Source organism: Anopheles coluzzii, chromosome 3, assembly GCF_943734685.1.
Source record: "Anopheles coluzzii chromosome 3, AcolN3, whole genome shotgun sequence".
Lineage (NCBI taxonomy): Eukaryota > Metazoa > Arthropoda > Insecta > Diptera > Culicidae > Anopheles > Anopheles coluzzii.
This window is the reverse complement of record NC_064671.1, coordinates 74,445,764-74,458,654: the sequence shown is the minus strand read 5'-3', so window position 1 is coordinate 74,458,654 and position 12,891 is coordinate 74,445,764. Positions and strand designations below refer to the sequence as shown.

Below are 12,891 nucleotides of genomic sequence, written 5' to 3'. Positions count from 1 at the left end.
ACTCAACGGACGATAGAGTCCTGAGGTAAATGACTGATGGGAGGGACAAGACTTCTCTCCCGTTCGGTGTACTCTTACTCTATAGGTACTGTTTGTCCTTCCTAGTTGTCCTTCTGGATGGCTGATAGCGGGTCGATACATGTGCACAAAGTAAGCTGTCAGACGGGAGAGATAACATTCACCCCGCTACGAGCAGGTGTGCATTGATTTCGTGCAACATTTGCTTCAATTGCAATCAATTGCACCTGTCTCTTTGTCTAGCAGAACGTATCTAAAGTCAGTGTATTTAAAAAGTATTTCAAATGTGTTCAACTTTTCGAACGTGGCAAAGCAATTCTTCAACAGAGCAGGGTGCATGTAAGCATAGTTAATCATTGGAATGATTAACATCCCTTGACAGTTCCGTGGTATAGTTGTCGTGTCGTTCCCGTCATAGATTTAATTCACGTTGATTCTTGTGATAATTTGAAGTCATGAGCATGATTAATCTTTTCAATGCATAAATTGCCATTCATTTTGGCATATTCTTCATGATATCAGTTTCATCGTCAGTTTCTTACATTCTTAACTGACTTCTAATCAACCGATGCCTGCATCCTTAGCCATCGCTAACCAACATCCCTAACCAGTTAAACCGCTTAAATAAGTTTAAAAATAACACCACAATAAATGAAACGATCGCATAATCGTGCAATTCATTTGTTTCGTTCGCGTTTGAACCCCCAATGAAAAACTTTAATTATTTATTGCTTTATTACTCCGTATGATGGTTGGTTTGGCGGATTGACTTTCTCGTCCATGATCCATCACCGATTATCACACTGACCAATGTGATGCACACCGGCGAGGCATCATTTCATGCCAATCCTGCGAATGAAGATGCTTTATTGCTTTTTGGTTGTTTTTCTCAGTTTTGATTTTTGGCGAATTCCTCAAACGTCGTAAAACACAACAACATGGATTGTTATTCCTACGTAGTGCAATCTTTGGATCGCATGGATCGATTTTTGAAGTGCAATTCTTCTTACGAAGTGGAAATGCAATAATTGTATGTAGAGAGAGATAGAGCGCGAGATTCTGCATCCAGCATTCGACAAGAACCAGAATCTCCCATGTGATCACATGTATTTTCGTTTCAGAATCTCCAAGGTGATCACACATTTTACCCCTTAGCCGTTGAAGAATAGCTTGTCCCGTGTGTCCTGTTCAATTGCCACCAATATTGCATGATCTTACCTGCCTTGGGCTGTTGTTTGAATAGATTCATGAGAGGCAACAATCAAAAATAGTTAGATCGATTGGTAACGCACGATGGGATTCATGATCCTCATGGATACCCGTTCAATACCCGTCAGGGCGAATAAAAGTGAACCCTTAATGTAGGTTTGGTTTTACTATTTAACCTGTTGAGTCGCACATTGATTCAGAATCCTTCAATTGTACCGTGTGTGTATTTTATTGATTGTACCTTTAATTTTATTACCAGCAAAGCGTATATCCTGTACGATCCTTTTGACGTTTATGTCTCTCTTTGATCGCAACCGCATTTGACGTTTATGACCGATCAGGTCTTAATATATGTCAATGCAATACCCTTACTCTTACCACTGGTCGTATCCATCGCGGTTACATCTAAATATTTATTTATTTATTTAAATATTTAAGGCCAACGATGTCGACAAGCATCCATTATTTGTTTGCTGATCATTGCGTTTGGCTATCAATGTTGATTATACACAATAGGAAACTTATAACTTGTAGTATCATTAACCTCCGATCATTATACTATTAGCTTCATAATCCCTCTAATATGAATATAATAACCAAAACCTTATAAGATTAGTAAATGGGGAAGTAAATCCTATTATTGAAGAAGTATTGAATAAAAAGAGGAAAGCTTTTCTTTGTTTCTATTGCTGCTTGATTAATCGCCAGACTAACTCTCCTGCTGATTATTATCACAACCGATTATCACATCGCTCGCATCACTCCTACACGAATCGAATCTCAAGTGTACTTTAGTGCAATCGTGGCAAGTGCCGTTCTTCACTGCTGTTTGCTTTATGTAATGCTTTGTGTTACTACTTTATCATGCTCTCTTAGATATCCTCACCACTTGTAAGACAAAATGTGGGCCACACATTAATTCAAATATTGATTTGTTTAATTGTGGCTTTGAAAATAATGCTTTACTACACTCACTCACGCAAAAGCAGGGTTGAACATTTGAAATTTCAACTTAAAAGTGGCCAACAAATCACATCAATAACTGATAAATAATTCTACTAAACCACAAAAAAACCTCATCAGGCTTAACCGTATTAACCACAAACATTATCTGTCAGCCCTGCGTCCATTTCTGTTGGACCGTCGGAAAAAAAAAATAATTCACTACCACATTCACTGTCGTACCCGGTCCGAGGACGAACAGATTGAGGCTGGTCAGGTCCTCGCGTTGCGTTCGGCGGGTACCGCCAGGACCCGACGCCGTACGTGGGACAATTATCCTACTGTACCTTCTTTTCTCTAACGTTCTGACGTGGCGCAATGCTGCTGGTCGGTGCTGGTTCCCGTTGGCAACCGGCAAAGGACACGTCGCGCTTTGTTGGGACGCGGCTGTTTGCTAGGTGATCAATATTAGACGGGAAGCATCGGCTCCGGCTCACGCGAGCGTGGTGGATGGAATTTATTTTACTTCTGCTTCCGTCGTCGAGTGGTGGAGTGCACGTGTGTTTTCGGATTCGCGTGACGGTGTGTAGAGTTTATATAGAAGCGAACGGTCTACTACGCTAGCACCGATGAACGTTTGTTGTTTTAATTTAAGGCGATTTAATTGTTTTGAAAGTTTGCCAAAAAAACGGGTTCTGTGATGGTAGTGAAGCTGTCGAAAGGCAGAGTCGAGCTTGCTGCAGCGCTACGGATAATAAGACTGAACAGTAATTTATTGCGGAGAAGAGGAGGTGGGTACAATTGAAAATTTGTTCTTAAATTGTACGTTCAACACTGTACCAAGTGTCTCTAGCATATATTAGGAGTTAGTTACTTACTTACTATAATTACTGTATTTAAGTTTATATGTAAACAAATCAAATCTACTCCATGTTCTGCATGACGGTTCAAGTTAGTTTTTGTTAATTTAACAAACAATATATAGAAAACATATTATTTATTCTTTATTCTTTATGAGAAGTGGATTCTTCTATAGGTGGATAAAGAATTGCGTCGTTATTGGTTTTTTTTTCCTCTTTCTCTTCATAATTATTTGTAAATATCAAGAATTATCAATTGATTTCCACAAAATACATGGCTTCACGTTTTAAAGTGTCCCAAAAGAACGAACAGCTTCACATTTATCACGCGCTGGGGTGAGTCTTTCTCGCCTCAAGTTATGCAATTTTGTGTCTCAGTGGGTCTTTTCAATTATGTTCATAATTTCTTTTCTTTATAAACGAATAATTCATAATAATAATTAAAATAAAAGCAACATATGGATAATAATATATGTTTTGGCTCATTTTACATGAAATTAACATGAATTGTTTGTATGACTTAATTCATTCAATTCAATCATTCCTGCAAGCATGGAGCAATTAATTCCTGATTAATGACACATTGCATGCAAAACTGCATAACTCTAGGCGCTCCCGATCTAGCATTCTCCCACCGAACAGTTATTGTGTCATAACAACTCTGTCTTACACTCCCGGTACAGTGACTGCACCCATGTTTTAAACAAATCCACCTCATCCAACGCCCAAACCGGGAGTGAAGTAAGTGGCCCCAAAATAGAATACCCCGAAGCGGAAGGATAGTGCAGAGATAAATAATGTTATATCCCCTTTAAAGACACCTCACCCTGGTAAGCCTGATGATAACTGTCGGCTGGCTATCTTATCGATGGTTTAGTTCCTTCCTTCTTTTTTTTATTCACACACACACACACACACGCACAATCCGTTTTAATCGTGCCCGGGCCTTTACGCCACAGGCTCGTGCGAAAGCGAATTATCGGCACAGTGAAGGGATTGTGTGTCAGATCTTTGGGGCCGCGATATGATAGGGCGGGTGCGCGATATATAGATTCCATACGCCCGGGTGCGCACCGTCACAACCCGTCCACCTTTGGGCCGGAGTGGATTTACTTTATCGAATCAACCCCTCGACGCTCGGTAGAAACCGTTTTGGGGGGTGCAAAAGTGCAGTTCTTTCCTATGACACCGGACGGGAGGACGGTTGGCGACGACGGCTGGCGCTTATCCTTCCCGGCGGTGGACATTGTGCGTTCGCACAACCGTGGCACCGTACAGCTGGACCACAATTATCCCACATGAGTGTGAAAACTTTCGATCGTCTTTTTACGAGAAAACTGGGTTAGTGTGTACAGTGTGTGTGTGTGTTGGGTAGCAAGAAATTATGGCCTAAGTGTGTGTTGAGGATATGAATAGTTTATTGACAGTAGTAAAATCAAAAGCAGTTTACTGTGCAATTTGTCGCTCGATAAGGCAAATCATACCGCGCGTTACAAAATCGTATACATGTTTAATGGGCTGGTTGCCTTACGTTGTTTGCTAAGCAAGCAACGTGCAATGTGGTTGTGGGCGATTTAATAAGCCGATTAGTGAGCTAACAGTGTAATTGAGCTTAAAAAAAGACAAACATTTTAGAAATTTCACGTAATTTATCTTATGCATGCTTGCAATTTCATGGCTGTATTTCGGTTTTTTGTTCAATATCGTTTTTGGTCACTCAATGTTATATTATAGTTTAATATTAAACTATGTTATGTGTTAAATAATAACACTATGAATTAAATGAAGTTACATAACCCAACCAAACTCTTCATAAAATGTATTTTGCGTTTCATCATCTTGCGTAGCTTTGATGGTTGGTGAATAATAAGGGAACGTGGGGCAAAATGGTCACCTGCATCATTAGCAAATTGACACGTTAATAATGACTTTTCATGATTGATAAAACTTGAAATGCAATGTTTAAAGCCCACGATGAACGTTTCATAACCTAAAATTTCTAAATAAGTGTATAAATTAGCGAATAAAATGTTTGCACAAAAAGATGTAATTTTCACCGTCTCGAAAATAAGCTTTCGTAAGAATTTAACATTGCATTAGTGAAAAAAAAATAATGTGTATCCTACCACATGACATTTATCCATGACTTACGTGAAAAAAGTAACTTTTTTAATTTAATGTAATGTTTTCAAACTTAAAGTTGGTAAAATGTTTCGCCTGACGCATGGTCGGTATGTTTTAACGGAAGCAAAAGGGTGAGGCTGTGTGTGCTGTAAGCAAAGGTTGCTACAAAATATTTGTTTTACATAAATAAAACTTTGCTGTATGTTTATTCTATTCGACATTATTAGCAATTATTCAACAGGTTATTCAACAAAACAGTTTAATACAAAACTTAAATCTCTACCTTCACAATTTTACCTACATTCAAGAGCTTACTGGATTTTTCCAAGCCAATGTGCACAGTATTATTCATCACTTGTAAGGTGTTTTCAACAGCTTTCACGTGTTATATTTACAGGGTTGTTCAATTCACTTTCGAATGGGAACATAATTATTCACCGCCTCCGACATGTTTTTCAACGGCTGTCAAATGGTGTATTTGTTTCAAAATGAAATTTTAACTCTGGTTTTGGTAGCCACGATGGATGTAGATTTCTATGAAGATTGGCAGATAGGGAGTAAGGATTGCTAAGGATTTTGTATGACTTTGCTAAGTAACCCTAACCGTCAAATGAACAGCTTGTAAAAGTACACAGAACGGACCGACCTGTAGTAATTTATGGACCTTGCATCTGTTGAAAAACATCCTGCAAACAATGAAAAATGTTGTTGACATTGGAAATTGACTCGAAAAACCCTGTAAAACAATGCCTAAAGTCCAATGTTGTGGTCCATTTTGCCCCATTGTTTTGATGTGTTTTGACATTTTGTGTATGACCCTTTGGCCCCATAGCAAAACCTATCCTTAACAGTGCTATTTTGCTCCTCTTTGCCTTAAATGACAAATTATCGATTTGATTTTTGGAAATATTAAACTTCATCGATGAGATTAAAAAAAAAACTCTAATAACATACTTTTTCCCACCTTCTTCTCCCGCTACTCAGATTTTAAGTTACAAATTATGCGAAAAAAGTTCGTCCAAACGTTGGCCGCACAGCAGCTTGAAATGTCCACCCACATACGAGCGCCGGGCGATATGGAGCCCGGCAAGGAGCACAGACAGCAGCAAGCAACGCGCACATCGCGCGACTCGCCCCAGTCGTCCGAGCACAGCCGGTCCGACGCGCAGGTGATCGAAATCCTCGACGACGACAACGACGTGGAGCTGATGATGGAACGCCACCGGAAGTATCACCCGCGCAAGTACGTCAATCTGCAGCAGCCACCGTCGAAGATATACTACGACCCGGTCGACAGGCCGAGCTCGCCCGCACCGGACCGGGCCGATCAGCACAAGCAGGTGAATGGGGCAGGGGAGCAGGAGGAGGAGGAGGAGGACGAAGAGCGGCAGCTTGTGATCGATTGTGTGCGGGATGCGGTCTCCGCGTCGTCGTCGTCCTCGAAGGAACCAAACAACAACAGTGCGGACATGGCGAACGGCAATCATGCCGAGGAGCGGGACAGTAATGGTGAACCGGCTGGTCCTACCAGCTTGCAGGCTCCTCCTCCTACTACTCCTGCTGCGGTCCCGGATCTCACGAATGCAGCGAACAATAGTGAGCAGCAGCAGCAGCATCAGCAGAAATCGCCAAAAAAGGATGCCGCTCCGTCGTCAGGGTTCAATTGGCACGTGCCACAGAATCAGAACCTAACGCCTGTCGGACCACCGCCAGAACTTCGGCCACTTCTCCAATGTCCGCCAAATGTCCCCCGCCCGAGACCGGACACACCGGCACCGAGGATGATGATGATGCAGCAGCAGCAACAGCAGCACGATCGTCTGCCACCTCACCTTCGTGGCCATCGATCGAACCCATACGAGCGTCCCCCGGCTGGCAACGATCACAGCGCAGCGCTGGAAGCTAGAAGACGCGCTGCCACACCACATCCCGGGGCAATGGCCGGTCATAGAACGCCCAGTGCGCCCCAACCAACCGCCGAATCAGCAAGGTAAGTGTGACGAAATGCTTGACCGTCCTCGGCGCAGAATCGCCCCGTTTAACACCCTTCCCTTTTTTCCCCCTTTGCGACCACAGAAAATCCGCCTTTTGTGCGCCTCGCGAAAGCAGACAACCGTATCGGAGCGCGATAATGCCACCGCCACCGCCGCTAATGCCGTCGCTGCCCGGCGCTGTGGCCAGCAGTGTCGCTGCCGCACCGCGCACTCCCTTCTACCACAATCCGTTCCTGCAGCCGTTTCTGCACTATCAGCCGCACGGTGGCGGCGCGCCCGATCCGCAAACCTACCACACGCTCGAGGAGTGGTACCGGGCCGGCTATCCGGCACCGCATCTGCTAACGCCCGCCGATCTCGACTTCTACTACAACTGCTTCCTGAGCAAGATGCTGTTCGGGGCCGCGATCGGCTACCACCGGCAGCAGCAGCAGCAGCAGCACCACGAGCAGCTCTATCGCAACTATCCAGCGCTGGCGATGACACCGGGCAACGCTTTCTATCCGCCGCCGCAGTACGGCTTTGTCAAGCCCATTACTGCCACGGCTCCCGGTCCTGTCGCTTCCACTACTGCTGCACCGGCTGCTGCTACTCCTGTACCGGCTGCGGCTAATGCACCATCGCAGCCGATTAATTTTACACAGCTCTATAACGGCGGCGCACCATCTTCTGCAGCAGCTGGGTGAGTAAATGTGATCAAACTGCGCTGCAAATCAATCGTGTTAAAGCTTGTGCTGTGCAAGCGTCCCTACTAAATCTACTTCGACATGGTTACAATTGCATGCTGGCATCATAAATATTTGGACGTTGGATATCGCGATTGCTGTACTGCCATAAATGAGTTTATTGCGCTGTGCAGCATTTTTCCTTTACCCTTTTTGCATCTTTGCGGGCACGGAGCGATTATGCGAGTCCAGCGAGTTTGAGGTGCGCGAGAGAGAGCGCGCGCCGCTGTACAGTAACGCAGCCGATGTTTGGAAACGCTTCACCGCACGTGTAGTGCGGGTTGCATACGAGCAGGAGGAGACTGTGCAGTAGAACTTGCATTTGCATTCATTTGCTTTCTACCCGTTGATCTGTTTAATTGCACTTGTTCTATTGCATTTGATTGCCAAATTAATACAAATTATTTTAAATAACTCGTACGACTTAATAGCACGCTCGTCATGGGTTCAAGCCCCGAATGGACCGTGCCCCCATACTGTTATGTGTAATCAATAATTCACCGAAAGCCAAACCCATTAGTGGTACAGGCTGGTCTTGGCCCCAACAACGGTTGTTGTGCCAAAGAAGAAGAAGAAAAAGAAGAATACTGTTAAATAGCTCAGCAAAAAAATATTTTACGCATTTTACTAAAGAGCTTAACATACCTTACTCTTCAGAAACGCTTTAAAAATAATTTTGTTGTTGAATAGTTATTAATTAATTACAGGATTTTTCAAATCACTTTCCAATGCAAACATTGTATTTCACCGCGTGCAAGAAGTTATAATTTACATCACTTTGATACTTCATTTTCATCATTTTTTTCTTCTGCATGATTTCCAACACTTCAACAGTGATCAACGGCTTCAAATCCCGACGAAAAAAATGACGGCAACATACCGTTGAATTGTTGAAAATCATGCTGAAGAAATTACAGGGTTTCAAGTCGCATTCGAATGTGCACATCATTGTTCACCTCCTGCAAGATGTTTTTCAACAGCTGTCAAATTATTATAAGCATCACAATATTGTTTCAGTTTTTTCACATGATTTTTAACACGCCTCAAGCTGGCTTGAGTTTGGCAGTTCTTTGTGGTGCGTTGAATATCATCTTTAAACACTGAAAATGTATTGTGATGCAAATACATCATTTGACAGCTGTTGAAAAACATCTTGGAGGTGGCGAATTTGGAGGGGCACATTTGAAAGTGATTTGGAAAACAATGTTTACATTCGAAAGTGACTTAAAAAACCCTGTATCTCGCTACTTTTTACTAATCGCTCTTCAGTTTGTTGATGCAATATTTAGTATAGAAAAAATATGTAAAATTATTCGCTGAGAACTATTTTGAAAATAATACATTTATAAAGTGATATACTTTGAAAATAATAGAAATCTGGAGATTTTAGTAATTGTATGACGGGAAAATGTATTGTCAAGGCTATATTTAATGTATTTCATGTCAATATTATACACTTTTTTATTAGAGTTTAAACTGTAAAATGCAAATTTAGCATAAAATAACTTACAGGGTTTTCCAGTTCATAGTTGTGGGACACTTCCTTGACTTTTTCTTACGCAAAATGAGTTTCATATGAAGGAAATTGGACTCTATGGTTCCCTTTTTGGACAGACTCTTCTAAAATTCCTATTGGATTTGTCCAACAATTTGTGCTATAGAGTCCAATTCCCATTACTTTAAGTTCATTTCACGTAAGAAGGAGTCAATAAAGTATTCCACAGCTATGAGAACTCCTGGAAAACCCTGTAATTGCTTAAATTTTAAGCAATTCGTCAAAATCTTTCCTACTGAATTAAAATCCTACTGTATCATCAAATTAAATTTAACATGATTTCACTCTTTTCATCCATTCCAGATACCACGCTACAAGCTTACCGTCCACGACAACCGCGCAAACCCATCAATCGCCGCAAAGAGTACCCCACACTCCCTACTTCATGAACCACTCGATACCACCACGGCCCGGTGTGATGGAACGTGCCGGAACCCCTGCCCCAGGGCATCCTTCAGCTCCACGGCCGTCTTCTGCCGCGCTAATGCCACCGCCCCCGGGTGCTGCATCAGGCTCGCGGAAACGTTCCGCTCCATCAGCTTCATCGGCAAAGCGTCCACCTTCGGGTAGAGCAGATCCACCCGCTTATCTGGCTCCCCCATCTCAATCCATCAGCATGCCTCCTTCGGCCTATTCTATGGCACTCCCTCCTCCAAGCAATCATCCACCAGCTGGCAATGTGGCGGCACAGCACACTACCAACAGTATGCCGCCCCCGAGCAATCATGCTCCCTTCGACTATACGCATTCAACTGCTGCTGCTGCTGCGACTGTCACTACTTACGCTACTCCTACTATTCTTTCCACAATGCTGTCATCACCTGACCGTATGCCACCGCCAAGCAATCACCCACCGTACAGTACAGTGTCCGATCGGTCTCCCCCTGCCAGATCGGCAACGCCGGCACCGGGCAGAGGTATGCCGTCTCCGACCAATCATCACCGATCCCCGACCCTGGGCTCGCCTTCAACAAACATGTCACCGGAGAGTATGGCTCGTCCAAGCCATCCTGCAACTTCCAACCACTTGATCTCCAATGGCAATCCTTTCCCTAATATAATGACAACATCTGGCAGTATGCCGCCTCCAAGCAATCATCCACCGTCCAATATGGGCTCCCCTACTGCAACGGACACTAGTACTGCTGCTACACTGCTGTCTGCAGGTAGTATGCCACCTCCCAGTAACCATCCGCCATACCATACCACGACTTCTACTTCCTCTATGTCGTCACCGGGAAGTATGCCTCCCCCAAGCAGCTATCCATCTGCTGGTTCATCCAACGCTCCAACTACTTCTAGCAGTAGTATGCCGCCACCACCAACAGTCATTCCCAACTACTCATCCTCATCCTTTCCAATGATGCCACCTATTATCAGTTACTTGCTACCGCCTATGCCACCTACCACATCCGTTCCTTCCACTATGTCGTCTCCATCTGCCATACCTACTACTTCTTCGTCTTCTGCTACTGCTGCTGCTCACAATGCACCGGCCAGTATGCCCTCGCTCGATACGGTCTATGCCAGCTCGAGCATGATGCCACCACCCAGTACCCCATCGACCAGCAACCGTGCAGCAGCCTCCGGCCAACCGCCATCTCCCCCGACGACTGCCGCCAATACAAACGGCTCCAAGAGAGGTTCCCGAGCGGCTCCAAAATCATCCCCCTCAACATCGCGTACACCCGAACCGCCAACTCCACCAGCACCGAAGCGTCGCAACCGGCGCGCTTCCGTCGCGGCAAGCCAATCGCCCTACCTTACGGCACCCCCTTCCCAGTTACCGATACCGCCACTGCCACCGACACCGAGGCCACCGCCAATCGCCACACCGACGGACACCACGCTCGACACCACCAACCTCGGCTCCATCCTGACGGCTGTACGCCAGGAGATGGCATCCTTTCTGCAGCTTCGGCGCACCGACATCCTGACGACGATGCGCATCTATACGGGCGGCCGGACCGATTTCGCCCTCTTCCTCGCCGAGATGAAGCGGCACAACGTGACCTACCGGGACTTTATGCACGTCGCGTTCGCGCTGATGCGCCGCTACGGGCAGGACCGGTTCGCGAAGGAACCACCGAGCGAGCTGGACTACCAGTGGGCTAATCCGCCCCAGGAGTTTGCCACCTACTTTTCCAACATACACCCCTGCACGCACCAGTTTGTGGGGGAGAATTTTGAGTTTTTGCTCCTGGTGGTGGACAATCTGCTGCACCAGTACTTCGAACCGATGGAGTACTTCCTGCTGACGTACGTGTTCGGGGTTGGACCGCGCACCAGCGGGGCCGGCTGGAGCGGATCAGATAGAGCGCTGCGGGAGAGATAAAATGAACGAGTAGGATGGACATTATTTAATGGGAGAGAGACAACATGACAATGTGAGGAATGATACCGGCGTTTGAAGGAGAAGACTTGTAGACTTAAGCCTAATCCTCTTAAGCCTTTCTTGTTTGATTTAATTATTATTATTTAAGGTATTACTGTAGCGTTTAAGACACGGCAGAGTTTCGTCCTTGAACCTTGAACTGTCCTGTTTTGACTGGCACCCTGGTGTACGTTTTGCATAGCAAAGCGAAGTGAGGCCCAGCATCAATTAGGAGCTCTTCGGGATATCGAATAAAGAGGTCGAGGAAAGTCGAGAGTGTGTGCGTGTGTTCACCGTAAGGGATGTGTAACGTTGAGGGCAAAGTCCTCACCATTCAAACGAAGCTCTCTCTCTTACTCTCTATCTCTCTATCTCTATTGAATTATTATATATTCATGATTGGAAGGCGATTTGACAAAGAAGTAGAAATAAGTTCATTTGCTTGAAGAAAGCAATCCAGAAGTTAAGCAAAAGCTTAACCATAAACAGCAAAGAAGTCTTAAGCTTGCGCGCAGGAATAAAAAAGAATTACCATTATCCTTCTGAAGGCGAAGGATAGGAAACCATTTTCCTCGCATTTTGTAGCTCTGTAAGCATTTCCTTTTGTTTGTTTGTTAAGCTTAAACCCTTTACTTAGCATTTAAACAATAATTAATATTTATGCTTTTTTTTGTAGATATGCAATACTTCTCAATCCATCTTTGTGACATTTGCATGTTTTTCTCTTTTCAAACGTTTGCTTAACAATTTGCATTTTTTTTCTTCTAATTATTATATCCATTCTAAACGAGGTAAGACAATCAGTTGCAAATGAGAGAATAGGTAGCCGCGCTTTTGATAAACTGACCCCATGCTGTGTGATTTTATGCAGGGAAAGATAAATACCATATTTAAACAACACACTTTTAAAGCAGTACAAAGATCTTACAACAATCAATTGTTTTGGCTTAGCTTCGTTCAACTTAAATGTGCAAATTATGTTTTCGGTGTATATGAAAATAGCAGAACAGGAATACGAAATTCAAGATAGAATAAAGCAGTATCAAAAAACCTCACAAACGGTTTTGTTTGTTTTTTTTTTCTCTCTCTC

The 12,891-nt window shown here is 44.0% G+C and overlaps 1 protein-coding gene across 3 annotated transcripts in view; it reads left to right on the top strand.

Moving 5' to 3' along the window:
* LOC120958445 (nascent polypeptide-associated complex subunit alpha, muscle-specific form-like) overlaps positions 1–12,860 on the top strand; it is a 28,215-nt gene extending 15,355 nt beyond the window's left edge. The window contains exons 1-4 of one of the 3 annotated variants that reach the window (XM_040381271.2): positions 2,522–2,960; positions 6,138–7,143; positions 7,230–7,829; positions 9,731–12,860. In XM_040381271.2, coding sequence (XP_040237205.2) covers positions 2,870–2,960; positions 6,138–7,143; positions 7,230–7,829; positions 9,731–11,762 — 3,729 coding nt within the window. In that variant the 5' untranslated portion in view covers positions 2,522–2,869 and the 3' untranslated portion in view covers positions 11,763–12,860. Of the gene's footprint in view, positions 1–2,521; positions 2,961–3,815; positions 4,371–6,137; positions 7,144–7,229; positions 7,830–9,730 lie in introns of those variants that run through there. The other 2 variants (XM_040381272.2, XM_040381273.2) reach the window with 2 other exon arrangements.
* The last annotated feature ends 31 nt before the right edge of the window (positions 12,861–12,891 follow it).